This window comes from Furipterus horrens, unplaced genomic scaffold (assembly GCF_987537825.1).
Source record: "Furipterus horrens unplaced genomic scaffold, mFurHor1.1.pri manual_scaffold_6, whole genome shotgun sequence".
NCBI classification, from domain to species: domain Eukaryota; kingdom Metazoa; phylum Chordata; class Mammalia; order Chiroptera; family Furipteridae; genus Furipterus; species Furipterus horrens.
Window position 1 is genome coordinate 38,166,713 of NW_028327176.1, and position 27,857 is coordinate 38,194,569.

At 37.0% G+C, this 27,857-nt stretch overlaps 1 protein-coding gene across 6 annotated transcripts in view; it reads left to right on the plus strand.

Moving 5' to 3' along the window:
• Positions 1–27,857, plus strand: part of CCDC85A (coiled-coil domain containing 85A) — a 169,070-nt gene that overhangs the window by 136,432 nt on the left and 4,781 nt on the right. Inside the window, exons 4-6 of one of the 6 annotated variants that reach the window (XM_090281318.1) lie at positions 19,965–20,099; positions 23,207–23,326; positions 26,864–26,962. The exons of 2 other annotated variants lie outside the window; for them this stretch is intronic. In XM_090281318.1, the coding sequence (XP_090137444.1) occupies positions 19,965–20,099; positions 23,207–23,326; positions 26,864–26,962 (354 nt within the window). The remainder of the gene's footprint in view (positions 1–19,964; positions 20,100–23,206; positions 23,327–26,863; positions 26,963–27,857) is intronic. 3 more of the 6 variants (XM_090281319.1, XM_090281320.1, XM_090281321.1) reach the window with 3 other exon arrangements.

The following is a 27,857-nucleotide window of genomic DNA, read 5'->3' on the forward strand; positions in this document are numbered from 1 at the left end:
CACTACCTCTGTGACTGATGTGTCTAAAGAGGCATCTAAACCATGCTATCCTCTCCTTCAGTCTGCTTCAGACGTTGACCACGATAGCACTGAGGCATTTTTAATTTAAAAGTACATCTACTTCCTTTCTTTGCTGTAGCCTGAGAAAGTGAAGATGCTTATAACACATTAAAAAACTCAGGTTGGTGCCTCTTGATAACTGGTAGTTACTTATATCCTCTAAATATGAAGTAGACATATAAATATAATATAGGCAGTATTCGTATTGCCTAAATATAAATATACTATAGATAATAAATGTAAATAGACCAATAATTCTATACTTTGACAAAAAAGACAGTTTAAATAAATTTCTAAGAGGCTTGAGACTTCACTAAATTATATTTAAAAAGCTGTCATTGTGTGAAAAATAAGCAAAATATAACTGTCATTTTAGAAAGCTGAGCATAGTCATTAGTGACTTTGGACTCTGTTAGTAATCAAATGATTAAAGGAAGTGCTGTGAAAATACTAGACCAAGCACTGAGTAGAGAGGACCAGAACTTGGCCTAATCAGCTGCCGGGCCAGGACGACTTGCTGGCATGCCTTGACTGAGAAACTTGAGGTGGAAGTTCAACTCAGTTCTGTAAACCTATGACTCTTAACCCAGAGAAAGTCTGCATTTATATGTAATGTCCGCACAAAATAGGTTTACTCCTTTTTATTTTGATATAAAATTTCTTAAAACTACAACTTTATACCCTACTGGCTCTGTTATTTATAGGTGCTGATTATGTCATTATGGGTTATTCTACTTCATTGGGTTCTAATGTTAATAAAATTTCATCATATAGCTATTAAATTTATTTAAATCACATACAGTCATGGTATATATCTTTTGAGACTCATATCACATCAAATATGCATATAGTGGAGCTCACATACTAGTCTAAGCAGTGTTAGCTTTTATGTATTTCAAGAGATAATGTGCAGTCCTCTAAATGTTTATTTTTATTCATTATACGAGGGGGAACAAAAAACAACAACAACCAGGACTTATCTTCTAGAGGGTGGGCTTCTTGCAGTACAAGCTTCCCCTGCTAGGTGAGTGTTCTAGGAACCCATCTCTATTGGAGTACCAGCTGGCATTGTTGTGAGAAGCTGCATTTAGCTTCAGTGAATTCTTTTTTGAAGACTCTTTCACCATGTTTGCCTACCTCAGGATGGGTGATTTACAAGTGCACCTTCCCACACCGTGCTGAGTGTTGTTCAGCAGTGTTTGACCGAAAATATCATGACCCCTGTGCCCCACCCTCCCCATTTATCTGATCTCACCCTGAGTACCCCCCTTTTTTTTTTTGTTTCCCTGGATGAAAAAAATTTCTGAAAGGGAAATGTTTTGCTGATGTGGAAGAGGTGAAACAAAAAATGGCAGAAGCACTAGAAGGCATCAAAATTGATGAATTCACAAACTTCTGAGCAGTGAAAAAAAACTCAATAGGTGTATTGCATCAAATGGAGAGTACTTAGAAGGTGACTGGAGTTTAAATATGTAAGAATACACAATTTTTTAATGAATTCTGTGTCCCCCCCCATGTAAAATTATGTGCAATGAACATAAAGGCACTAGTCTTTCCTACCAATATACTTATTAAACATAAAATGAGTGTGATAAATCCTTATGGATTTCTCTTTGGTCTGGTGGCAAAGTCCTCTGTTTCTTTATTGGTAAGTGTGGCTCTTTCCAGTCCTGAACATTCTGGCCCAAGGATATATGAAAGCTTGAGTCTGTGTCTTCTACCCATCCAAAGTTCCCAGGTCCTAGAATGCGGGGGTCTTTATTGAAGAACAGATAGAGAAATGTGTTGAAGGTTGAGTTTGTTCTCCCCAGTGCCAGGCAGGAGCTCAGAGAGGAGTAGATGAAGTATCATCATTGCCCAGGGAGCGCGGTGCTCTCCGTTCACTGTGGTATCCTGCAAGTGTCCTGGAGTTGAACTTTAGATCCAGTTTGTAAATACAATATTTCAAAGAGAGCCCAAAGTTATAAATGTAGTCTTATTTTTAAAAGTGTTATTTTAAAAATATTATTATTTGAGAAGGAAATGCCTTTTAAAGGTTGGTACAAATCATAGTTAAAGATCACCTGAATGTAAGATATTTTCTCCCATGTACAAAAACTAAACAATCTTTAAAAAATCAGAGGTAAAAATATTTGAAAAGATTTCATATAATAAATGGAGACATGATGTTTCAAAGATAAACAATTTTTAAATATGAGAGAATAATAATATAGGAAATGTCAGAAAATTAACTTATTTCACTTTAATATTTACCAAAAGAATGTGTAGTCTTTATTTTAAAACATAATATACTTTTCAGTAATTCCTTTCAGGAATAAACTGAAATAAATTACTGTGGGAAAAAGAAGACATGAGATAGCATACATTAGTTTTTGCAGTGTGACCAGAGTGAGAATAACAAGGGTACCTGAATATAAATCGAAGTCAAGTCTGCTTTACTTGTGATGCACAGAAGGACATGTCCAAAGAAGAAAATAGTTTTTTTCAAAAGATATCTGATTTATTGGACTCATTCTGTAGACTAAAGCATCTGAAATAAAAGTCAGCTGGACCTTTCTTTAGATGTGTGGTTGACATAGAGAATGAAAGAGGAATTGGAGGAGGTATGCTGTGAGACAATGATCAGTGTTGCTGTTATAGTTTATATAGTATCTTTCAGATAGCATGCCATTGAGCCTATATAACCTGGTAACATGTTAACCTAAAAAGCTAATTAAAGGTGTAGAGAAGCAGTACGAAGAAAGAGAATGTGAAATAAAGTAAATGGCTTTGCCCTAATTGTTTTATGACATAGCAGCCTTTGGTGGCTAGGTGAATCCTTCTTAAGAGAAGATTTAGGGTTATTTATGAGCTTATTCTAAGAATTCTATGTAGTTTCTATATCAATAAGCAGTGGAGTATTTTGATAAGCAACCCACCCCTGTTTGTAAATGTGGCATTACTGAAAGCAATAGATTGAGTTTACTCAGGCCACACCAGCACAGACTGGTGAAACAGAGGTGGCCAGTTCTCTTAGGCCCCATGGGCTTACCTTTGGGCGTGGTTACATGGCTTCCTAAGTCTGGTCCTGACTCGGGCTGTTGACTGGCTGCTGCAGTAATTAATGTCTGGTCTAGCGGCTCCCACCATTCTCTGGGCTGAGACAGTCCCAACTCCTGCTTGGGTTCTACCTTGTTCCAGGCCCAAACCCTGCAGAAAAAGTACTGTACTCCTTATGACAGTATTTAGCCCAGAAATGGAGGTGGGAAGGAACAGTTACTATTAGGAAAGAGATAGTCAATTCAAAGATTATTTCTCCCTTTTGAAAGTGCTCCAATATCCTTGATTCAAGTGTATTTACCTTGTCTAATTCTTTCCTTTGGGAGATCTTCTTGTCCTCAAACTTTTCAGTACCTCAGATATCTGTGATTATAGGAGTGCTCAGTTGCAGCATGCAAATAATAGCAAGCTCTCTTTCAGAATTTTTATCCTCTTTGAGGTTAATTCCATTAATATAGGTTAATGGAATAGAAACAACTTTTGAACTATAGTTTTTTTTTAAAAAGAGAAAAAAAATGAAGCAGCAAACTTACTTGCTTAAAACTCTTGGACTAATTATTATTTAGTTTTATTCATTTAGGTCAGCAATTTTCAGCCATTTCAGCCAGGGTGCTGAATGAATAGCTAACTATTTAGTCAGTGGCACTGACCTCTTTTCCCTTAGATTTTCAAATAAAAAAATGACAACAGCCAGCACAACAATAGCCTTCTGGTGTGTATGCCCTGTTGGAACCATAAATATATAGGTCATATAAGAGAGGTGTATCTTATTGGTCACGTTGCATAATAAGATTGTATCTGATTAGTTAATTCTTGGTACTGGAAATCCTTATATACTGTAATAAGCACCTGATTTTTAAAAAATTTACTTTGAAGCAAAAAGGGTAAGTAATTACTAGTATTTTTTTGTAAATCAATCATAATTATACCTATTTTTTGTTAGATTAGCAAAAACTAAATTTTTTTGGTGTGCCACAGAATTTTAGTAATAGTTTATGTGTGCCATGAGATGAAAAGTTGAAAATCATCTAACTGGCTATTGCTCTTAGCAGCTATATTCAAAAAAATTGAATACAGAAATGTAAGGATCACAGAAGAAATGCAAATCTGACTCAAATGTGTAATAGCAAATAAAGAGATTTGGTGCTATCTTCTCTTCATTTAAAATAGCTCTCACTTGCAACAGAACAAAATGCGAGGCAGAAGTTCTAATATTTGACAAATAAATAATAAACCCAGGACCAGATGGGAACCATCCTGGACTTATATAAAAGCTGGCTCTAAGAAAGGAGGCTTGGTAATAGCCAAGATATATCAGCTGTTCTGACACCCAAGGCAGGTGTGCCATCATGCCAAAAACTGGGAGTTTTTTAATTTAAATATTTTCATATTCTAGGAAATTTAAAATCCATAACTACAGAAATCTCATGAAAGAAAAGCATAACATACACACTCAGGAACAAATCTCAATTCCAGTAAATTTGATCACAAATAATTGTGTGGGAATGATGGGTCTTGATCCTTTTGGGTGCCAAGCTTCTATTGAGTGCCAAACGTTAGCAGAAGCCACAGTTAGAACTTGGATGACAGCATTCTGACGAAGAGGTTTAGACAAAGGGGGCTTTAGCAACACTGCATTTTGAATTTGGTTATTTTGGGGGGGACCAGCCTCATTCACTTTCCATTCCATGTTCCTACCCCACTCCTATTTCAATATGTGGTTCCTTAACCTGCAAAACTCACATGGGTTTATCACTAAATTCTGCAAATTGTGTTTTCAGTAAGATAGTTGGTGATGGCAGCTCAGGTTCCTTAACAACTTAAAAGGACTTTGGGGAGGTCTGTTTAAGACAGGGTCCTCTAAATGGTCACTTGGGAGGAAGGTGGCTCATGCGGCTGTTCGGGCACTTCTTTTTTTTTTTTGAAGAACATTTTCTCAGTTAGGGAAACCAGTTACACTGAGCCTTTGGCACTTGAGAATGAGATCAAGATGGGTGTTAGAGCAGGTAAGAGCAGCTGCCGTTCTCCAATGTTTTACACTCGAAATAAATACCCTGCTCAGGATTTTGTTATTGACGAAGTTCTTCAGAAGCAGTCATGAGAATGTGATAAAATATCTCCCAATTCTGGGCGATTTCTTAGGGCTGTAAAGTGATGGCATAGTAATTTTAATAAGGAATAATAAGGGCTTTAGGAATATATAAGACTTTATTGGTCTTTCAACCACTAGAAAATGTTTGATATTTAATATTTTTTTACCTTACAAAATTATGCTTTGTTTTACATGTATGTTTTATGTGAATTTTGTTTGAAGGCATCAGTCCTACTTGTTTTAAATATTCAGGGTCTTAAGTCTTTAGGATGCCACTGTAGGTCATGAAAAGGATAGCATCCAAGTCTTATTTTTACATGCTCTTTTTTTTTTTTTTTCAAATGACTGGGTGGATGTTCATTTTTGTTATAAGCACTCACTGCAACCTGAGCATCAGCTGAAGTCCTGAGTGTTGGGCCCCTGGCCCCTGTAATTACCTCTGTTTTGCAGATGAGAAAATGTTCTCTAACGGGCAGAAGCAAGGTCTGTGTCCAACTTTTGTTAGCGTTGGTCTAGTTTTCTGGTTTTTGTTTTTGTTTTCCTTGAAACCTGTCCTGTGGCAAGTGTGTTTCCCTGGAAGCAAGATAGCTATGAAGACACCACCACCATCCAAAACAAACTGCTGGTGTGGTGTCTTTGGGGTCTGAATTGGAAGTAGCTAATAAACTCAGTTTAGTTTCTAGTCCATCCTTGCTATTCACTGAGAGATTTCATCACTCTAATAATTTTCTCAGCATGGAAAGATCTCACCCTTTTATCAATCTTAAGAACATTTCTAGCCCCTAAATAAGTTACATAGGAAAGAATATTTGTATACTTGCCATTTACCGTTAAGCCACTTGCCTCATTCTCCAGAATCTGCCCAGACTTTTGCAGTCTGCAGTAACCCTTTCATCCTTCCTTTAGGGGTCGGCACTTTTTTAGTAAAAGCCCAGACAGTAAATATTTTCAAACTTGTGAACCGTACGATGTGTTGCAACTACACATGCCAGCAACTGTAGCGTCAGAACAGCTGACAACAGCCACAGGTATGTCTAAGTGAATGTGTGTGGCTGTGTTCTAATAAAACTTTACTTACATAACAGGTGAAAGGGGCTGGATTTAACTCTGCAAGTAGTTTGCTCATCCCCGCTCCACACCAAAATAATTTGTCAGTTATTTGGGTTATCTCTTACTACTGGTATTTTTATTTAATTGGAGTCTCTCATATTATTATATAAATTTTCATTTGTATATAAAATATTATACACAAATACTTTTTCAACATATACTTTTTATTTTTTCATTGGTTTAAGTTCCTTTGTCCGATCATCCTCAAACCTGTCCTTAAGTGATCAGCCTCTGGATTTTGAAATGTCCTGTGATTGAACCAGAAGAGCTGGTTGAACAAGAGCAAAGGTATTTTTTCCTAACAAACCACTTAGCTTTGGGATGAAAATTTGTTGGTGATGAAGATTGTTTGCACTTGACTTGAAAAGGCAAGCCCTCCTTTACAGGAAGGACAATTGTTGTGGTACTACTATAAGCTAGGAAATGTGTACCTTCTGAAACACCTATGTGTGTTACTCTAGTGAGCGAGTGATGATATTGTAGTTGTGTGCTGGCTCGTCTTGCATGTCTTACGGAGCTTTCTGGGGAGATAACGTGGGGCAGGCTTGTTTCTAAAGCAGACACCATGTGGCTGGCGGCTTGGAGAGAAAACGAATTTCTATATAGTCCTTCAAAGACAAGTGAATTTCTAAATCCACATTTACTAGAGAATGAGGAAAACCATTACTGGCTTAGGTGGAGATCAGAGATCAATGAATCACCCTTTTTCCTTAAATGTGGGCATTTTATGAAAGAAGGAGAAATTGGGAGATTATTAGTAAGAATAAAGTAAAGTCTGTGTTTTCAAGTCCTCTGTGTTAATATTCTCCTTTCCCATGATCTTTGTCACATATGTGGTTTTTAATTACGATGTATGTGTGCTTGGAAAGGAAAGAAAGGAAAAGCCTTGTCTGCAGTGTGCTTTGGGAAGAACAGAGGAGAAGGCTCTCAGGCTAGTTCCTGTGTCCAGCATATTTCTTGCAGATGGAGATAAGACAGATGGGGATAAGACCTATAGAAAAGCAAGAATGAACCTCACTTGTCTTTTTGCTTTTGTCACTAGGACTCACTGACATCAGAAAAGCCAAGGGGTAGAAGAGAGCTTAAAAAGAGCCAAATGCATTCCCTGTGCTTAGATAGTGACTGATAGCAACCTGGCAATTATCAAGCCTCAATATAGCAATTAATGTTTTCAGAGTGCCCTGCAATCAGGTTTATTAGTCACCCTTCACAGCCACCACATGAAGCTAATTGACAGACCTCTCCATTTAGCATTGAGGACAAGTGACTTGCTGAGGGTCAGGCAGTGAGTAGCTTATGGAGCTCATTAGTCACTGGGTTATTCTTCTCTTGAGTAGGAAAAATACTTTTTACTTAAAAAAAAACCTCAAGCCAGCCTTGAAAAATTTATTATTACTGGTTGGCCTGGTTGTTTTCCAGAATGATACTACTGCAAAAATTCTAATTTTTAAAAATTCCCTTTTTAAAATTTGCCTTTCCTAAAGCTTTATGATGCCACTTTTCAGAATTTCTTAGTCAACTCTTCAGAAAATGTTAGCTGTGTACTTTAAAGTTTAGCCAGGTCCTTTACTTGGGTAATGCTCTCAGAATGTTGGCCTTTAAGTCCTTCACCCAGAAACTTCAGGAAAACAAAAAACTTTACCAGGTAGACTTGGTTTGTGGCATTAGCTATGGTCAAAGTTTATATGGAGGGATTAGGGAAAACTAAATTTCAGTTATTTATGCTATCTTTTATCCCCAGAATCTAGGCTAGACAAAACCAGTGATCTTGTTATTGGAAATGAAAAAGGTTTACATTTTGCATGAGATTGGTACAGGGATATTCCTTCAATGGGAAATGATTAGTGGTCTTCCACTGCTTTTCTTAGTAGAACAAAAATAACTCTTAACAAATATGAAATGGGGTTTCTTTAGGTCGTGGGAAGATGATGTCTTGGCCATTTATTCAATGTTTATCTCTTAAATACTTTTTGTAACTGTTATGTACAGATACTGTTTTAGACAATAAGTATACAGCCTAGTATAAGAAATGTATGCAGCTTACATACAATTAGCTGGATCATAGGTGGATCATTATTTAAAAATATGTAATATCTGGGAATGATGATAATTATGAAACAACAAAAGCAGGTTACAGAACTGGAGAGTGACTGGAGTGTCAAGGTATTTTACATGGAATTGGAAAGGCCCACTGAGGAAGTGACATTTGAAGGGACCTGAAGGAAGGAAAGAATATGGCTAGAAAGAAGTGTTACAAGGAAACAAGAACACTAAAGACAAAGATTTAGGTAGGAATAAACTAGTCATGTTTCAGGGAACAGGAGCAAGAAGGCTAGTGTGGCTGGAATAGTGAGAGAGATCGAGAGTGACAGAAGATGAAGTCAGAGACAAGCTGGGAACAAAGCCTGTAGGCTTTGTTAACAAGGTCAAGTGTTTGGACTTGAGTCCGAATTGATGGAAAGCCATTGAAGGACTTGAGCAAGGCTGTGATAACATCTATTAACATTTTCAAAAGGTCACTGTCAATGTTGGGTAGAGAAGATAGAGGCAGGGAGTGGGTACAGACATGGGATACTCATGAGGGAACCAGTCTGGTAGTCAAAGAGGGCTGACGGTTGCTTGAACTAAGTGGCGGGGTAGAGATGGTGAGGAGAGAGGTTGGATTCAGAATGTATTTTGAAGTGCAGCTGAGAGTGCTCGATAACAGACTGGATGTGTAAATAAGGGAAAGAGACCCCATATGTTTTCACAGGTTGGGCACTACAACCCCTGCTCACATAGACTGTGCAATGAGTGGCGTCCCAGGGTGCTTCAGCATGCTGGCTCTAGAAAGAATCAAGGATGACTCCTTGGATTTTGATCTGAGCAACTATATCATTGGTGTTGCTGTTCATTGAAATGAGGAAGACTGGGAGGAACAGATTAGGAGGTGCAGGGAATCAAGCTGTCTTTTGGGAATGGTAAATAAATTTGAGATGTTAGACACCACCCAGGAGATGTCACGTACAGAATTAGGTATATACACCTGGAATTCAGGGAGGAGGTCGGGGTTGGAGATAATTTTGGAAGGATAAATCACTATGGGACTGAATTAGGACTTCCTGTGAGCGTGCTGAGGAAGAGGACTGTGGGTTGTGCCCTGGGACACTTTAAAATATGAAGGTAGGGAAGGAGGAAGGAGCACCATGCGGAGAGGAAACAAAGAGGCCCATTTAACATTTTAAATCTCCCAGATTTTATGGATGATCTTTGAACTTATTTTATGTTCTAATTATGCAAAGTTGTTTTATGTGTTATTGTTTTAGCTCTCTGATGGGTCCTAGACTTACCTTTATGAACATTATTTACCTAAATGTGCATATATAAGTTTGAATGTAAAAATCTTGTTTTCCATATAAATTATGTTAGGAAGTCGTCGTCGGCAGCCGTCCGTCTCGAGAGACGATGGTGTAGCTTCTTAAGAGTCTATCTGCACCGCCGAGAATGGCTGTGCAGTCCGACTCGGGAGTGACATGGTATCTGTCTCCTCCCGTGTTGAATCGACATCTTGTGATGACGCTGAAGCTACAGAGCCTGGGCAGGGTAATATGGAGGGTCTGCTGTTGCCCATGCAGCAGACCCCCCCTCTCTTCGCAGCTGAAGGGTCCAAGGGAAAGACGGAGTCGATACAGCTTGGCTTCAGGTGCGCCGCAGGAGTTGCCGGTGTTGACTACAACGTCAAACCGCCTTAGGGACTCCGGCTCCGGATTTTCTGTCAGGGTTTACTCCCTTAGCCTTTCCCCTGAAGAGGTATGCCGCAAGGCAGCGGAGGTTTTTTGGAGTCAGAGTTTTCCTTCTCTGATGTACCCTGACTGGAGGATCGAACCAGCGACACTTAGCTCGCAGGCCGACGCTCAATCCACTGAGCTAAACCAGCCAGGGCACATGTTAGGAAGTAGGGCACAAATAACTACTTTTTAAATCACTTCTTTTCTTTCTTCCTAGTAAGAGTTGATTGTGAAAATGAACTCATGCTTTCATGATGCTTCCTTGTGTGCTCTGGCAGTGTTCTCACTAACGGAGACTTATTTCTCCCGCTGGTGATTGTCTTGCGCCCACGTATGCAGAAGCTGCACTGCCTGGATCATCTTGGCCACTCATGCTTTTGTAAAGCTTTCAGTGTAGGATTATTGTGAATGCTCCAAGATAGAGCTTCCAACAATGGCCCGGGTAGAAGTGCAGTCTAACAAGCTGCTGTACTTGTATTATTAACACATCTCCTAGAGAGGTAGCTGCCCTTGTATGAAGCTGGCTCTGTCCAACTCTTCTCTTGACCTTCCTATTTTGTGCGGGGGCTTCGTGTACTGGAAGACTGCTTGATGAAACTGAAGATCCTTCCTTTTGCTAAAGCCAGGGCAGCAAACACCACCTCACCATGCAGCATTTCTTAGTCAAATCAACAAGTATTTATCTTAATTAGCTGTTTGGCCCCTAGGGCTCTGGCTAGGTACATGTCTTCCACTGGGCTCTGAGGGAGTACTGAGATATCTGACATGAGCATCAACTGGTTCTACTCTGCAATACGAATGCAATGCTTATCAGCAAGACTTCTTTGCATTGGCAATCAACACAGGCAACTCAGTTCTGTGCCCTGACTCTCAGTCCTACTCATGTCCCCCTCATCCCCATTTTTTAATAAGCCCAAGACCTAAAAGTATTCATCTATGTGATAAACTTTTACTACTGAATGTAAACTTGGTTGTTGTCATTTTTTTCCCTCTACAAATTTCAGTGTTTCTCACTGGGAGCTGTATGGTAAATAAAAGACAAGAACTATGCACATAAACTCATTACCTAGAAGCAGAGTGTGCATAAATCGAATTGTCCACATTTTCTACCTTTTGTCTCACAGCCATTTTGTACCAGGCCTTCATTGTTATTCTTTGTCTGCTGTCACTCTGGTGACAGATATACAGGGCATTTTCTGTCTTAGCCTTTTCAAGATATTCTTTTCTTCCTGGGGTTTGCCCTAATTCTTATAAAAAGGCTAATCTCTGTAATTACTTTCACATATTTTTTATTGTGGGAAATATATATATCTTCAAGTTTTATATGCAGTCACAGATTTTTCAAAATTACTTTCCTTCCAAAAACCTTATATTGTTTGATCAGATATTTTCATCATGGCATGAAGTTAAAATCATTACAATTTTTGTAAACTTTTATTTCACATGTCAGAAGAAACCTATTTGTATGGGTATCAGTGAGAAAGATGATTTGGGGCTTCATAAATTGTTAATTACTTCTTTGTTCTTGATTTTAAAATCTGATGAAAGAGTTAGATGTATTACTTTTCCTGGCACTTCCTGTACTGGTTAATGGCCTGACCATTTGGCTGGTACCCAGCCAGAAAGCTGGGAGCCATTCTGGGTTCCTCTTTCAACCTAATTACCTACATTCAAATAAACATTAGGGCTCATAGGGCTATGTCTTTTAATTCATCAATATCCTTTTCATTCCTTCTGCTACTGTCCAGTGTAGGCAATGAGTAATCAGTTTTCACTTGAACTTATTTGTTAATATCCTAATTGGACTTTGTCCCAGCTAGTGCTGTCGCATCCAAATTATTCTCCACATTACTAGAGTGATCTATAAAACACAGTCAGGTCTTGTCACAGCTCCTACTTCAGTATAGAATTAATTTCAAAGCCTTCATATGGTGTAGAGGGGTCTCTGTGACCTGACTCCTGCCTTTCATGTCAGCCTTAGTCTGCTACTCATGTCCCTTACATGCTAGGCTCATGTCCCTCTGAACTACTTCTGCTTCCCTGTCTAAAATTCAGGTCCTCTGAATTTAAGCTTCTTTTACCACCTCTACTGTGACTCCACAAACCTGAATCTTAGCCATTATTTGGCATGATAAATGAGGGGTGAGTGAATAAATATTGCCTTCTAGTTTCCTAAGCTGGGGACACGTATATATTCATAATTGGCCTACACTTCATGTTGAGGATAATATCTCTTTTGATGATAGTTATTTCTTATTTTCACTACTTGATGTTTGCCATTACATAATGATTTTGATGGGCATAAGCATATACTTTGGATGCCCCAGGATAAAGTCTATTTCTACTTTTGGTCTGCTCTCATCCCTCATGATAATTTCGGTGACTGTTTTAACATACTTGAGCTTCACTGTGGTGTTAGAAATAGATGAAAGTGATCCAAGATTTCCTGAAAGTGATTCAAGATTTCCTGAATGGATTTATTTTGCTAGAACAATAGTAACTAGTGAGAGAAAACAATGGTGGGAATTTAGTCTATGTTTAAGTTGTGTAGACTTGCCAAATATGGATCATCACAAAAATGTCAGTTTCACTTATTGCAGGCTGTTTTAGCACTCTAGAAGTGTGCTTTAGTTACTTGACAAATAGTTGATTACCTGCTAATTACCAAGTACATAGGCACATAACCAAGTATTTATACAACTATTTTTGCAATGCTAGAGGAGAAGTCCCAGACTCACACATTGATTTTGATAATCTATTAATATATCAAGTTTATTGAGCAACTGTTATGTTGCTAGGACAGATAGGGTGCTAGTCATCATGATTACAGCAATAATAAAAGTAAGGGCAATGATATTGAAGAGCTCTACAATATAAATTTAATATCACTGCAAAATGTGATAGGGCTTAAAATTGAGCTAAGAAAAAAGTGTTCTCAGCTCATGTAAGGTGAGTGGTCAAGGGAATTACACCCATCTGTTAAATAATGAAAAGTAAAGTTCACATGATCATGACTTATTTCTCTGCAGAGCCATGATACCTATTCCAGGATGAGAGAGAGAATGTGAATATGAATGTGTAAGGAACCAGAATTAAGAGAGGGACATTCCTGGATCACATTAGCATGGGACAAGAAAAGCATGGGATCCAGAAAAGTCTCACTGGAACCCAAACCCAGAGATAAGAAAGAACAGGAAATAGACTGTTCTCTTGACAAAATAATTATATTTACCTGGAGCCCTACTGTATTTCATTTATAGCGTGACTCATATAGTATTTCAAAGTGAGCTGTCACTAATTTTCAATGAATTCCTTAGGTTATTTTGTAAGTCTCAAAATCCTTGGGATATTATTATAGATGCAGACTTGAGGTAACTGTCACTGCCACAGTTATGTGCCTGGAGTCGAGAAAAGCAAACTGGCATGGAGCTGATGGTGTGCACCATTTCTTCTGGATCAGTTATCAATATTAACACCATTCTGATCCTTGCAAGACCCCGTGGCCATTCTAACCATCCTGATCTTCCCCAGGATCCCCTGGCTCTCCTTGCAGCCCCAGGAGCCACATGATGAGGAAACAGAACAGAAGGAGACCTTCAGGGCCCAAACAAAAAAATTTAAAAATCATTATGTAGTGTACATTATTCAGAATAGCACCAGTCCAACCCTTAGTGTCTACCTAGGTAGTAAGATGTAGCAGAAGCTCATATTAGGTAGCCTTAACAATTGCTTAAGTGGCAGCACTTAGAGTGCTAACATGTAAGAAGAGCTTAGTAATTAGGAGCTGTTATGACTAAGACACACTCAGAGGAGTCCTCCCCTACTGAGGAGACAAGCATGTAAACAGATGACATGGCCCTGAGCCGCATGTGGAGGAGAGAGTGGTCACTGTTCGGATCCCTGATTTCTGTCTTTTTGATTTGCCTGTGCGTGGCGCACAGTGCTCGCCCCTGTGCACTATGGCACATGTCAGAACCTCATTTCTATTTCCTGGCAGTTTTATTCTTTCCCAGTGTGTCTGCCTAAAGTGAAGTTCAGACTCTACCTGTGTTGTTGCTAAGAGAGCTTTATTTTCTTCCGTAATTTCCGCAAACACCTCTTGCCAATTTTATTCTCTGTGGGATTGGTGTCTCGGTTTTCAAGGTGCTGCAGTGAGCTGTCTCTGTCCATGCGGGGAGCAGCTTGTTCTCTGGACTACTGCCCCTCACCTGCCCATTTTGTACTCTGATTCTGCTAGCATTGTTGCAGGGGATATTTTGGATATTTTTAATTCTGCTCCTTTTGTTAGAAAGAGTAATTTCCTACTTGGAGGTGGAAATAGGGTTGTCTTTATACTTAGACCAGGCTGAAGTTTAGAGTTTTCTTCAAAATTATTACAAGCTCCAAATCATGTGGGCGATTTGTCCTCATATGCAAAATCTTCCACGGAGCCCTCAACAGAAATTTTGCTTTTCAAGTTTCCAAGATAGTCCTTTCTTTCCATCAGGCTTTCTCAACTGCAGTGCTATGGACATTCGAGGCTGGATAACCCTTTGCGGTGCTGGGCACGGTCAGATGTGCAGCGGCATCCTTGGCCTCTCTACCCACGCAGTATTGATGGCTGAAAGTATCTGCAAACTTTTTTTCTAAATGTACCTGCCGGAGGGCCAAATCGCCCCAAGTTAAGAACTGCTGCTCTAAATAATAAACATCTGAAAATAAACTGACAAACAAGTTATAAAATGGGTTGACAAGCAAAGCAAAAATTATGATGACAGCAAATACTTATACAACAGGGATTTTCAACCTATGTGCCACAAGAGACACTGGCAGGTCGTGAGAATTTTTAGAACATGCAATACCTGACTATTTAATCAGGGGCGCTTGACCTCTTTTCGCTTAGATTATCAAATTAAAAAGTGACAGCAGCCAACACAATAGCCATCTGGTGTGAGTGGATCAAAACTATACCTAGTTGTTTTTTTTTTGTTTTTTTTTTTTTTGTCAGAACAGCAAAAAATATATTTTTTGGCTGTGCTGTAGAATTTTAGTAATTAGTTTTTGTGTGCCATGAGATGAAAGAGGTTGAAAATAGCTGTTACAGAGCACTGTTTTAAAAGCTCTTTTCATATAAGTAACCAAGCTCATAGAGTGAGATACTATTGCATTGTTATTACCCACATTTTATAGATGAGGAAACAGAGGCACAGCCAGGTCATGTAGTTGATGAGCATCAAATTAATAATCTGAACCCAGGCACTGTGACCCTAGAGTCAATGAGCTGAATTTACTCTGCTTCTCTCTCAGCAAACATTGGAATAGATACCTACTTTGCATAGTATGGGATATTATCTCTGGTAGATGCTTAGCAAATATTTAAGTGAATAATAAATGAATATCTATAAATCCAGGAAATTAATGTTCAAAATAAATATTGAATAGAATTTTCACTTTAGTTAAATAAAAAAATACTTTTCTTTGAATACAGTCAACTAAATGTTCTCTAGTCAAGCAAAGCAGAGTCCCTTAGCATTACTAAGCCCATTCACAGGAATCTTTTGGGAGAAGTTTGTCAAGGTGACCTTTAAAGTCGCTTCTAATCTAAGCTTTGATTTGTGTGATACTGCAGTTCTGTGAAATGTCAGAATGTAGACTGGTAAAATTGAACAAAATATTATTTTCCTGATAAGATTAAAGAAGCCATCTGTGCATGTCCTATAATAAGGAAAAACTGAATTCATCCTTTTTCTTAAACTAGGTATGCATTGTGATGGAGTATGATAGCTTGACCTACCTTCAGGACTTATAAAAAATTAAACTTCTTTAACTAACAGGAAACCACTTTAGCCGATCAATTTTCAGACTTCCATAGTTGGCTTCCTATAATAGATAAGAGGGCTGAGCTCTAAAGTTTCTTACAAGTGCACTGTGTCTGATCTATGTCTAAACTGGTCAGGTACCTCAGTTGGTTAGAGAATCATCCTGATACTCCAAGGTTACAGATTCTTCCCTCATCAGAGCACAGACTCAACCATGAATGCATAAATGAATAAAAGAACAAATCAGTGTTTCTCTCTCACTCTCTCAAATCAATTAAAAAAAATCAATTAAAAAAAAACACAAGAAACCTGTATTTCATATAGTGAAATATAAAGCATTATTCTGTTATTCCTGATAAAGATTTTTTTAATGTGTACTTCTATAAGGCAAAAGAATGGAAACTTCCAAAGTGTTAATTAAAATACTGCTACTAAAATAGCAATAAATAAAATATAACCATAAATAGCACGAAGGTAACTTATTTATAATAGCTTTATCTTGCCAGTTTTCTTAAAATTCATATTGTAAATTGTATTTTACTCTGTGAGATTGTAAGTAAAATAGTTTCTCTGTTTAGATGGTCTCTTAAAAAATTGAATGGCTTCATGTTTTTTCTTAACTCTTAAGAAGTCAATTATTTTCAAGACAATACTATAAAATATCCTTAATATCACTTTTCACTGGAGATTTTCCAGAAAAGAGGGATAGCGCAACCAATATATTTATCTTCTTCAGTGAAATGAAGGCATTTTGTTTCCTGATCCAGGCTGGGGCTTACAGCATCAGAATTCAGGATTTCTATAAGTACTTACCTCAGGGTAAGTAATCTGTAATTTACCCCCTACACAGTCTTGATGTAGAGTATTACTTTGCTTTTGGCATTTAGGATGGACTGTCCTTATAGCTACAATAATTTGTGGGTTACATTATGTACCTGAGTACTTAGTGAGTACTCAGATTTCCATTGGAATGTTAGACATTTGGGCATTCTTTTTCAAAATGTAGAATTTTGAAAAACTGCAGAAAATGAAGCTAAGCAAAATAGGATTACTCAGAAAATATGATTGAAGGTGACTTTCTTAAGGTTGTTGGGACTTTTTCTCCCAATTGATGGCCAGAATCTGGGTTTCTACCATTTTGAGCTCAAAAGTTGCCAGCAACAATTCCAATCCCTGAGTCTTTGGAGGCACAGTATGTTTCTTTTTTCTTGTAGAAGCTGGCTAGAGAAAATAGTGTGAATGACAATTGTAGAGCCAGCAAAGAGCGAAGCCTTTATTAATATGTAAATACCATTCAGCTGTAGTTTACTTGAAGGTCAAAAATAGCCAGTCCAATACACTTTTCCAAGACCAGGATTAAAAAACAAACAAAAAAACCCATACTGCCAACATGAGTTGAAGTCAGGAAGCCTGATTCTAAGAGTACCTTTTCCTTTAAAAAGTTTATATCATCAGGTAGTTTATTCTTTCCCCAAAATCTGGCCCATGTATATGACCTCCTCTTATGAGATTAATAATACTATATAATCTACAAATAATGTTTAAAAAGGAACTTTTACAAGATCCTGAAAAAGCATACCTATTATTTCATATTTTATGTGCTTTCTGAAAGTGGAAAATATTGTATGTTGTCTACATATTAATTAAATGGCTGCTCTTTCCAGCCACTTCTAAATGGTTATAGATTACTACCTTAGATTTCATGGGTATAATACATTTTGTCATAACAGAGAGATATTGGGATTTAATCTCACTACACGTTAAGGAAGAATGACAGTAGGAATTATGTTTTATCCAGTTTCTGAATCTGAAAAATATAAGATCTGAAAGATGTGGAAGTCATGGAAAGAACCAAATCCTGAAGTTAGAACTCATTAAAAAAGGGGGGGTCTGAGAGGGGGGAAACCTAAAATATTCCCCTCAGCCCAAACTAAGTATAGTGGACAAAAGGGTTTTGGACAAGTATGACATGCTTGGCACACCTTCCTCCAAAGAAGCCTTTTTTTTTTCCTAATGTGAGACATTGAAAAATTAATCCCTGCCTTTTGTCATCTAGTGGTTATGGATTGAATGGTGCCTTTTAACCCTGTTGCCAAATCTGTTGCCCCAAGAATACAACAAGGATGCAAGCCTGTTAAACCAAGCATGCCATTGTCTAGGGACAGCCAGCTGACCTGGAGTCTGCAAGATCCTTTCCCATGTAGGAAGGCCACCCTCCCCTCCACACCCCCACTCTTATTAGGGATTTCTGGACCCAAGGGTAGGTAGGACGATGACCATGTCCAGCTTGAAGCAGCTAGAGGAGCATGAGACCTTCGCCCATTGTCCTTTATACGATTATAAAGGGTCTTAAGTCTGAGAGGGGGGAATTGTTACAGAGCGGGGGCCCCCTCCCCAAAATAAATAAATAAGTTTCAAAAAATTATCAAGTGATTAAAAAAAAAAGGAAGAAGTACAAATAGGTAGTTACAGAATAGCCATGGGGATGGAAAGTACAGTGTAGGAAATGGACTAGCCAAAGAATCTATATACATGACCCATGGACATGAACAATGGTGTGCAGATTGCCTGAGGGAGGGGGACTTCTGGGTAGAGGGGGAAAAATTGGGACAACTGTAATAGCATAATCAATAAAATATAATTTAAAAAATTTAAAAAAAAGCATTACTCATAAAGATGGTCTCAGAAATAGAACTATGACAACTGGGGGAGAGGTAAATTTTAAGACATCAGTCATATAAATTATTGGATATAATTCTTTTGATGGTGGAAATAGACACATATGAAATGAGGACAAAAGGGCAATGTTCAAATCAGTGTTCCTATGATGAAATGATCATTATGGTCCAAGAGTGAGGAATATGTGACTTATTTAATAGATAGTATGTACTGATTTTGTAGATTCAGAATGTAGTTTTGTGAGTAACAGCTGCTGATCATCACTGTTCCTTATTTTTACTTCACTTAAGACATTTTCTTTATTAATTCTGCCTCCAAAAGTTAGCGGATAGTGAAAATCAGATCATTACTATTCACAGTAAGCACATGCTTCTAGGGAAATGGATCAATGAGAACTAAAATCTTCTATTCTCATTTTTTTGTCTCATAAAATTAAATAGGTAGACACTGGAATCCAAGGGCTATTTTGTGAATTTTTTGTATTTTTAAAATTCTTGGTATTACTTAGGACATAGCATTCTGAAAGGTGTTAGTGAAAGTTGGCAGGAAGAGGAAATTACATTCAAGTAAGTTCATTTTGGTTCAGATCATTTTAACAGAATTAGTTTTCATGGGGAAAAGACTGAAATTTAGGGAAAACTTTTTTGTATTTTCTTCTTTATATTTGTTATGTGATATCTCTAGTTCCAACTAGTACAGAAATCTAGGGGTTAGCTTGATTAATACAAATTTTGATAACTATGTATATGTCCCATGTAAAGCATTTATTATGATGCATTAGCTCATATATACAGTGTAGAGCAAAAATAGGTTTATAATTGTGAGAACACGAAACAACTTGTTCTTGTATTATTTATTAATTATTGCATTATTTTCCCCATGAACAGCATAAACCTACTTTTGCCGCTCCTTGTATTTTTAAATGTGCCAATATTTTGTTGAATATCAGGTTTTGAGTATTGTTGAATATACTTGTGTATAACTTGTGTTTCTTAACAAAAGGGCATTGTGCTCCCAAATGCATTTCAAATAATTTTTGTTAAGATCTGAAGTTATACTGCTTTAAATACTTGGAAGACTTATGCTACTTCTCTATTACTCATAAGTAAAACCCACAAAATAAAGTGGTCTAAGTAGCTTTTTTTTTCTTTAACTTTAGCACTATCATCTACCACTTTTTGGTAGTTTGAGAATTAGTTACAGCTTTGCCAAAACCTTTTTTTAAAAGTCAGCATTACCTCTAATATAGACTTCAGTTTGTTTTTATTTTGTGTCTTTTCCCTAGTTGAGGTGCATGTTACAGCTTGCCATTGTGGTCATTGTGGTTCATTTCATTAAGCTTCTTGTTCTCTCTGCTTTCTTGAGACTTGGGAAACAGTATTTTTCTGAGTGATTGTACTATATTGTTCCAAATATAAGGCCACCCAGAATAGAAGGCAACCTCCAACTAGAAACAGCTCAAATATGGAGAAAGGCTGGGGGCCCAGAGCCCGGCGGGTCTTGCAGTGGTGGCAAGGGTGCCGAGGAGTAGGACGATGCCTGCCCACTCTCCCGGTGAGTGAAGACGAGTCAGCTGCTGCATTTGCTTGTGCATAACCAGATCGCTTCTACTGCTAGAGGAAAAGTTATATGGGGGGTAGAGAATGAGTGTGTATACATGAAGAGAAAGTTGTCTAAGTCTGGGGAGGGGAATTCGGAGTGCAGTCTTTCCTAAACAATCATCTCTGGTATTTTTTTTTTCCCTGAACCTGAGGGTGAAAGTTGAGTAACCTCAAACACTGGAGAAGCACAAAGGTAGCCTGTACCTTTCATGAAAAGGAGTTTAAGAGGTCAGTGGCCATGAAAACGAATTGTGAGATGCTGTCAGCTGTCTCCTGACCAGCCCAGAAAATCATTCCTTGCCCTTTCAATTTCACCACTGACCCAAGAGATGACGATGCAGTGAATGATCACATGCATCTTGAGAACAAGCCACTCTGAAGTTGGGAGTCACATTTCCAATTTCATTAAGATATTCCTTTTTTAAAAATTCCCTGTTGCATGAACCAGCCAAGTTATAATTTAAATAAATAGGCTTATTTATTTAAATATTATTGAAATAAACTTCAAGAGACCGTTTAAAATAATTTGTTTCACTCAGTAGCACATTTTAAAAAATACATCAGTGAAAACACACTAGTCATCAGAGAGTGTGTATTGATTGAACCTAGATAATTCTGATTCTACTAACCACATAGAAATGTAAACTTTGAACTTAGATCATTCTGATTCTACTAACCACATAGAAATGTAAACTTTTATTTTATAGTAACTAAATGAGATGTGCTAGAATGAGGTTCTTCACTCTGTTACAATCTAGAAAACCATTCAGCACCTGTTGGTGGACAACTTTACCAGGCACTTGGCTACCTTTGTGGCTTCACAAAAAATACATAAACCAGGAATCTTGATCTTCCCTGTGATTGTTAGTCCATGGTTCACAAAGTGAATTTGAAATAAACTTTAACCCCTCAATGATAAACTTCCCCCATTGTGTATTTCCTACTGTAACTTCTATTATTATATTCTAAGGAAATTTCTTTAATAAAAGAATATTTATTTTCTAAAGAGGTAAGAGTGGAACACAACTTCCCCTAAGTTTAACAGTGTTAAATTGTCCAGAAGATTTGGTTTAGGGAAGCCACTCATCATTGATTTTAGAAATTTTTTTAAACCCAAGTGCCCTGAAATATAGAGGTCCCATTCCAAGCAGAAGCATACTGGGGACTGATATGTCTTCCATTTGCCACGCCTGGGAGGCACACCTTTGAAACAGAAGGGGTGGATAGGAAAAGGTTTGAAAAGAAGGCCTGAAAGGAGCATAGCCCTGAGGGGGATGGATTATTGCCACAGAGTTAAGATTACCCCTTAGAAGAAAGACAAAACTGCACAGGTGGGTCCAAAATGAGAGGTTTGAAGTGAACTCTGCATAACTTCAGCAGTCTTTTCATAAACATTCAGAAGGGTGGTTATAGCAGGGAAAGAGAACAGTGGAGGACTAGGGCTATGCAGGGAAGAAGAGCTTCTGTTATCCTTCCTTTGTTTTGGAAACATTGGATCTCTAAAGAGGAAGAGGATGTCCAGAATTTGGTGGTGGGGTTGGAGGGAGGGTGTGCCCAATTAACCAACTTCAGATAGTTTCCTGTTTATTGTTTCTATCAGGTATTATCATGTTTCATTTGTTCTGAATTATGAATACAGGGAAACAAATCTTATAGCTATTTTTTTCCTGAGGGTGGGTTGGGGCTATTAATTTGATCATTAGTAGCTATGCAGGACAGAAGCTGGAGAGGTCACCTAAATGTCATTTCTATGGCTGCTTCTCCTTTTGGCTAGTGAGGGTGGGGGCAGGGCCTGATTTGTTTCCATAACTCTTTGAGCAAGGGTATGAACATGGCCTCCATTGGCCTGTGCTGTGGCAAGGATACCTTCAAGAACGTGAGAAATAACGGCAATGAGAGAAGAGAGAAGATATTTCAAATTGCTGCATAATAATTTTTGTAAAAATCAATGGGACTTGTCCATTTCTTTAAAAATAGCACCATTTGCATAAAACCCCTACCTAAAGCTGTTGCTGCACTCAGCTTCTCCTTCCTATCCCTAAAATGCACCATGTTGAAGCTGTCCTACAGAAGCTGGGAAATACAGATCCAAAACCACAGTGGTTTCTTCCCTTTATGAATTCACATGTGATGCTCCTTCTCAGGACCAAGATAAATGGAGTAGTTATTAGTCTATTAGGCATGAAAAAAATCTATAGGTTTGTTGATGAACAGAAATTAAAATCTCTCAGGCCCTCTGAGTGTAATGATTGCCATAAAAACAGGTTTGGAAGTTCCCATTGGACTTTTTCTGTGGGAGGGTAGACTGCTGCTGCCCTTTTCCTTGCTGATCTGTTAGTCTTTCTCCAAGCAACCCCTAGAAAAGGTAGTTTTAATTTTTTTCCTATTTCCTGTATGGGTGACTATAACTCTCACGGGTCAAAATTAGTCACGCCAGTTTCCAATTTCTAACCAACTAAGTTGCAGAGCCACTAAACTGCAAATCGGTAATTTCTGATCTATTTTGTTCTTCAGTTCAAAAAAGAACAGAAAATGAGATAATTTTTTTCTTAAAGAAAATACTGATTTTGGTTAAGTCTCTTTGGAATATATTCCATTTTAGGTCTTCCCTCAAGGAAGCATTTTATAAGAGAGAGAGTTTCTCCAATGCAGGAATATGATGTGTCTGCATTTTCTGAGACATATGCACTATGGCATTTGTCTTGCTGAATAAGCATGTTTAACTCAGCTGTGGAATAACTTGCAAATTCCCTACTCTTGAGTATCTTTCAGTTTCAAAAATTATTCTTGAAATGTTTAACGGCCATACCTTAAGGGGCATTGCTCTCTTTGGTAAATCAGAAGTGACATCTGGACACGCATAGAGGTAGTTCTTGGTTAACTTTTCTTGCTGGTCAAGGGGCAAGTGTATTCCAATTAATAGGTTGATAGTATCATAGGACAGGCTCAGAAAAATTTTAACTAAATGGCTAATTCTCATTTGGCAGTGAAATTGAATGACATCTATACAGTTATAAACGACTTTTGTTTTAATAACAAAGTTGTTGATTTTCTACTAAGGGTTCTTTTAGGTTGTCATCAGGGGCTGATGGGAATAACAGTTCACCCAACTCTCCAGCTAGCTTCAGTGGACATACCACACCTTCTCAGCAGCCTGAACCTGTGGTACATTCTCTTAAGGTAACAAACTGTGTACAATCATTTATCAAGAAATTCAGTTGTGTTGTGGTTTGTTTGGTGTAGTCTAGTAGTCCTCACGATCTTGTTTTAACCATATATGCTTTATTTTTTACCCCTATTGATGTAACTTTTTCTTAATTTTTGTAGTATGATTTTAATTTTTTCAAACAACAATGGATTTGAGTACTTATGGTTGAATCTCTAGTGTTATCATTTTGTTTTGAGTAACGTAATTCATTATTTGCATCAAGGTAAAGTCTGATGTGCATGTATATTCATATGTGTAAAATATTGTTATAGTTATTTATGTGCAATGTCTGTAGCATGGATGTCTTTAAATATAGGGAATTAACAGTTGGCTTAAGTAAGGAAGGATACCATCTTTTTCTTTGCATTTGAAATACATTGTACAACTTACTAAAAGTATTGAAACAGAAAAAAACTTACTCTCCACTAAATAGAAATTAGGTCTTCAAACTCTAGTTGATGTTCCTTTATAGAATATTAGAAAGTAGATATATGGTCTTGCTCATAAAGCTATTTTATTTTTGGCTTTTACTTCAAATTCTGCAATGACTTAAAAAATGACTTGGCTAAAATTAATCATTTAATTTTCTTTACCATGAATGAGATTTCCAGTAAGTATTATTAATAAGTACCATAAGTAAAATTAATAAATAAACAATATAAATATTTAAGAGTAGAAACAGATGCAGACAATAAAAATCATATTCAAGGAACTGTCTCGATTTTAAGTTTTATCAGTTTCCAAGTATGACACACTGTCCTTCCACTTATTTATAATCCCTAACATGCAGCATTGATGAAACTTTCTGAGCCATGAAGTAGGTAGAGTGCTTCTGTCCTGCATCTGCCACACGGGTTTCACAATTTTCCTAACATTGTTTTGAATTCAGAATGTTTTGAATTCAGAATGATTTATTAACAGACTGAAGACGCATGTTTTTGGAGTGGGCCACACTTTCCCTGGCACGCATAAAGCAAATAAGTAAATGAGAACTTCAAAATATTTGATTTGGACGATTTAGTTTTAGCAGATTTAGCTCCCTCGTTATACTTTGCTGTCACTGAGATTAAACGAGTTTGCTTTTCCCAAGCACAAACTGCTGATGAGGGACGGCAGCAGACCCACGCTGTGGCCAGTGGCAATGCAGTTGGCATTTCCTGTCTTGGTTGCGATAACTCACAAAGTGAGCAGTTGAGAGGCATTCCCAGAACGCATACCGGAATGAGCGGTGCTGCCCTCCCTCGGATGCGTGCTGGCTTATCCACTGAGAAGCACTTGCTCTCTGCTACAGCATTTGAATGCTGCTTAGCATGAACAACATGCTAAATGTGCTGTTACTTTAGCATAAAACAGGCCTTAGCTATCTGAAAAGCATTTTAGAAATGAAAAAAATGAGAGCGTCTTCAATCCTGTACTGTTAGTGTCTGCACATACTCCTAAAGCAACACATTGTCCTACATTTCAGATTGAAAGCTGATTCAGCCTGTTGCCTTACTAAATGGCAAGTGCAGTTTGAATCATAGTGAGTCACACTGCTGTCTTTCCCAGATTTCTCAATTCAGCTGTGTTAGCATGGCCTAAAAAGCAGGAACAGGCAAGGAAGAGCTCCTCAACTTTCTCTGCATTCATTCTTTCATTTCCATATAAAATTTTCTCTCTAGAGAGGAAGATATTATGTTATAATCAGAACACATAAGTGTCCTCACTTGGCAGATGGGTAATACTGAGGAACTGAAGTATCTTTATTGGATAAGTGGAGGCTCTTAAATATAGAACATGTTTGCTTCCATGAGTTAACTGTGTCTGAAACAGAAATATGTGTAAACATAGCCTGTGGGAAATGCATCTTAAGGCTATCTCAATGTAAAAAAAGAAATGTAGCCATGCAACATGTTCTGTTTTTAAAAGCCACCAATCTAGAGCAGATTCGTATAAGCTTTTTCTGTTCTGTTCTGAAAAGAATAATTAGAACAATGGCTCAGTTTCTTCTGATAGATTAAAAAAAATCCTCTAGGATTTAATAACTCTGTGGTCATGGTTGGGGGAAGTGTTTGAAGCCAGTGTGAGAAATTAGCTCACTTAAAATAACACCTCATTTTTCTTGTTTTAAAATTCATGATAACTATTAATTGGAGCTTCATTTCATTTAGTAGAAATTAACTGATTTGATATACACTTCTCTGAGGTGCCTTATAAATTAAATTTGTAAGTAAATGAGCTTGTTCCAAGAGTTCTTTAAGTTTCTTATGATTATTCACTGAGCATAGTCAACAATTTCCTGTAAGTATATAAAGAATGTGAATTGACTTTAATCTGAGCTAGTAAAAGGGCGAGGCTTTTATTCATTGCTAGTCTATCCTATGTTAAAAAAGTACTATCTACATAGTAACAATGGTTGGAAGTTTTGAGTTAACCAGAGAGTAGTTTGTGAATTAGGATTGAACTCTATTAAATAACACTGTAGTCTCAGTATATATGAATTTGACATGAAAGTTCCACTTCATGCTTAAGTCATTTATTTTGGCTTAACTATTCATTGGTGATAATTCTCAGGTGACACCTTTAGGTGTGGCCATCAGCACTGACCATGAGGACGAGAGGACAAGGAGTTTAGCAATGTCAGGGTGGAGTCTACAGGAACTTTTGGGAAAAGCATTATTTTTTTAATGCTACATTAATACTTTGTTTTATATGCAGATAGAGGAAAATAACAAACAGCACTCAAAGCCTAGGTTTTGTTCTATGGAAAGTATTGACATGAAAATTTTACATTTTTAAAGGAATATTTTCCATCGATTTACCAGTAATTTAGAGAAATGGAATCTAAAATTGTTTAAAAGCATGTCATCCCTAGATACTTTGCTCTAATGACAAGTATTTAAAGTGTAGCTCAAATATTTTCACTATAAGGCGTCAGTGTTTCTCAATGTTAATATCAGAGGACCATCTTCTTTCTCCTTTCCTAGTCACTGAGAATGTCCAGGCAAGAACTGTGAGGTCAGTAGTGTTGGTGTTAACAAAAGTTCTTATGTACATATTGCTAAATTCTGACCACTTTCACCATCACTGCCATCTTTTTAGTCATCTTTTCTATAGACCATGTCTACATATCATTTGGACTATTTGGTGTATAATTAATTATATTGCTCATTTTTACAATGGAGCAAGAATTATTGACCCTCTAAATCATTGACACAGTCAGGTTATCGTAATGACCCAATTAACTAAATGCATCTAATTATTTTAGACATTAATAAATTCAATTGACTCTTAGTGATGCAATAGATTGCTTTTAATGACCATTTGAAAGCAAGTAGAATTGATTCCAAATAGATTTCAGAATAGTGAACTCTTCTAAATGATTTTGGCATATATGTATCCACTCTGATATGCAGACATGGAAAAAAATAAAGGTTTTACAAAGTGGAGATCCTTAATGGTTTTATTCTATAACTAACAAGTTTTTTTTTTCCTATGTGAAATTTGCTTTTCTTTTTCAACAAATCCAGGTCTTGGATGTTCAGGAAACTATAGATCGTCAACAGGGTAAAGAGTATGAACATGACCTTAGTGAGACAGAAAAAGCTATAGTCAGAGAAATGTGCAATGTAAGTTTAATGTGCTTTGTTGTGTATTCTGTGTTGAAAAGCCTCATCATAACTTAGTTATTGCTTTATGAATACCTGCTTTTAAAAATGCTGATCAAGTGCCTTAATTATTTATATTAAAATAAAATCAACTCCCCTTGTTTTTTTCTTTAGTATATTTTATTGCAGTTTTATTAACATAATCATGTTATAAAATATTTCAGGTAAGCAATAATCAGCCAATATATTCAAAACTGAGAAAGTTTCTAAATATTATTGTCTAAAATGTGTTATTAGCTTTGATATAATAAATGGGTTTGTTTCATACTTCTGAGAAGTTCCTTAAAGATCCATGTTTAAAAACTTGCAATAAAGGAAAAACAGACTTCTTTGGGTTTATTTGTAACTATACTTGGGGGAAAATCACCTTCTTAATAGGTACTATTTACTAGGTTCTTCATGTATATATATGTGTGCTTCATGTCATGCAAAATAGTATCTTTACCTTTCAGTCATTGACACAGGCTCAGGATACAGTAACAGGGGATAGACACATAGAAACCTATCTATGAAGTCATAGAGGAATGCAGTAAAAAAATCGACATGCTGTTTTCATATACATATCATGTGTAATCATTATGTGGTTTGAATTTTATTAATTGCTGACTAAATTTTAATTATTTTAGTAATATGCATGGATGTATCATTTGATCCAGAATACAATTGTGAATCTTATTAAAATATAATTTTTAATCTTATTAAAAGTTAAATAGAAATACAATATCGTAGAGGAACACATTAGTTAAAAGCAAAAAATCATGGAAGATTATATTAACTTCAATTTGATTGGCTTTATATATATTGTACTTTTATCCTTATATTCTTTGCCCATTAGGATATAAAAAATTGCTTAGAA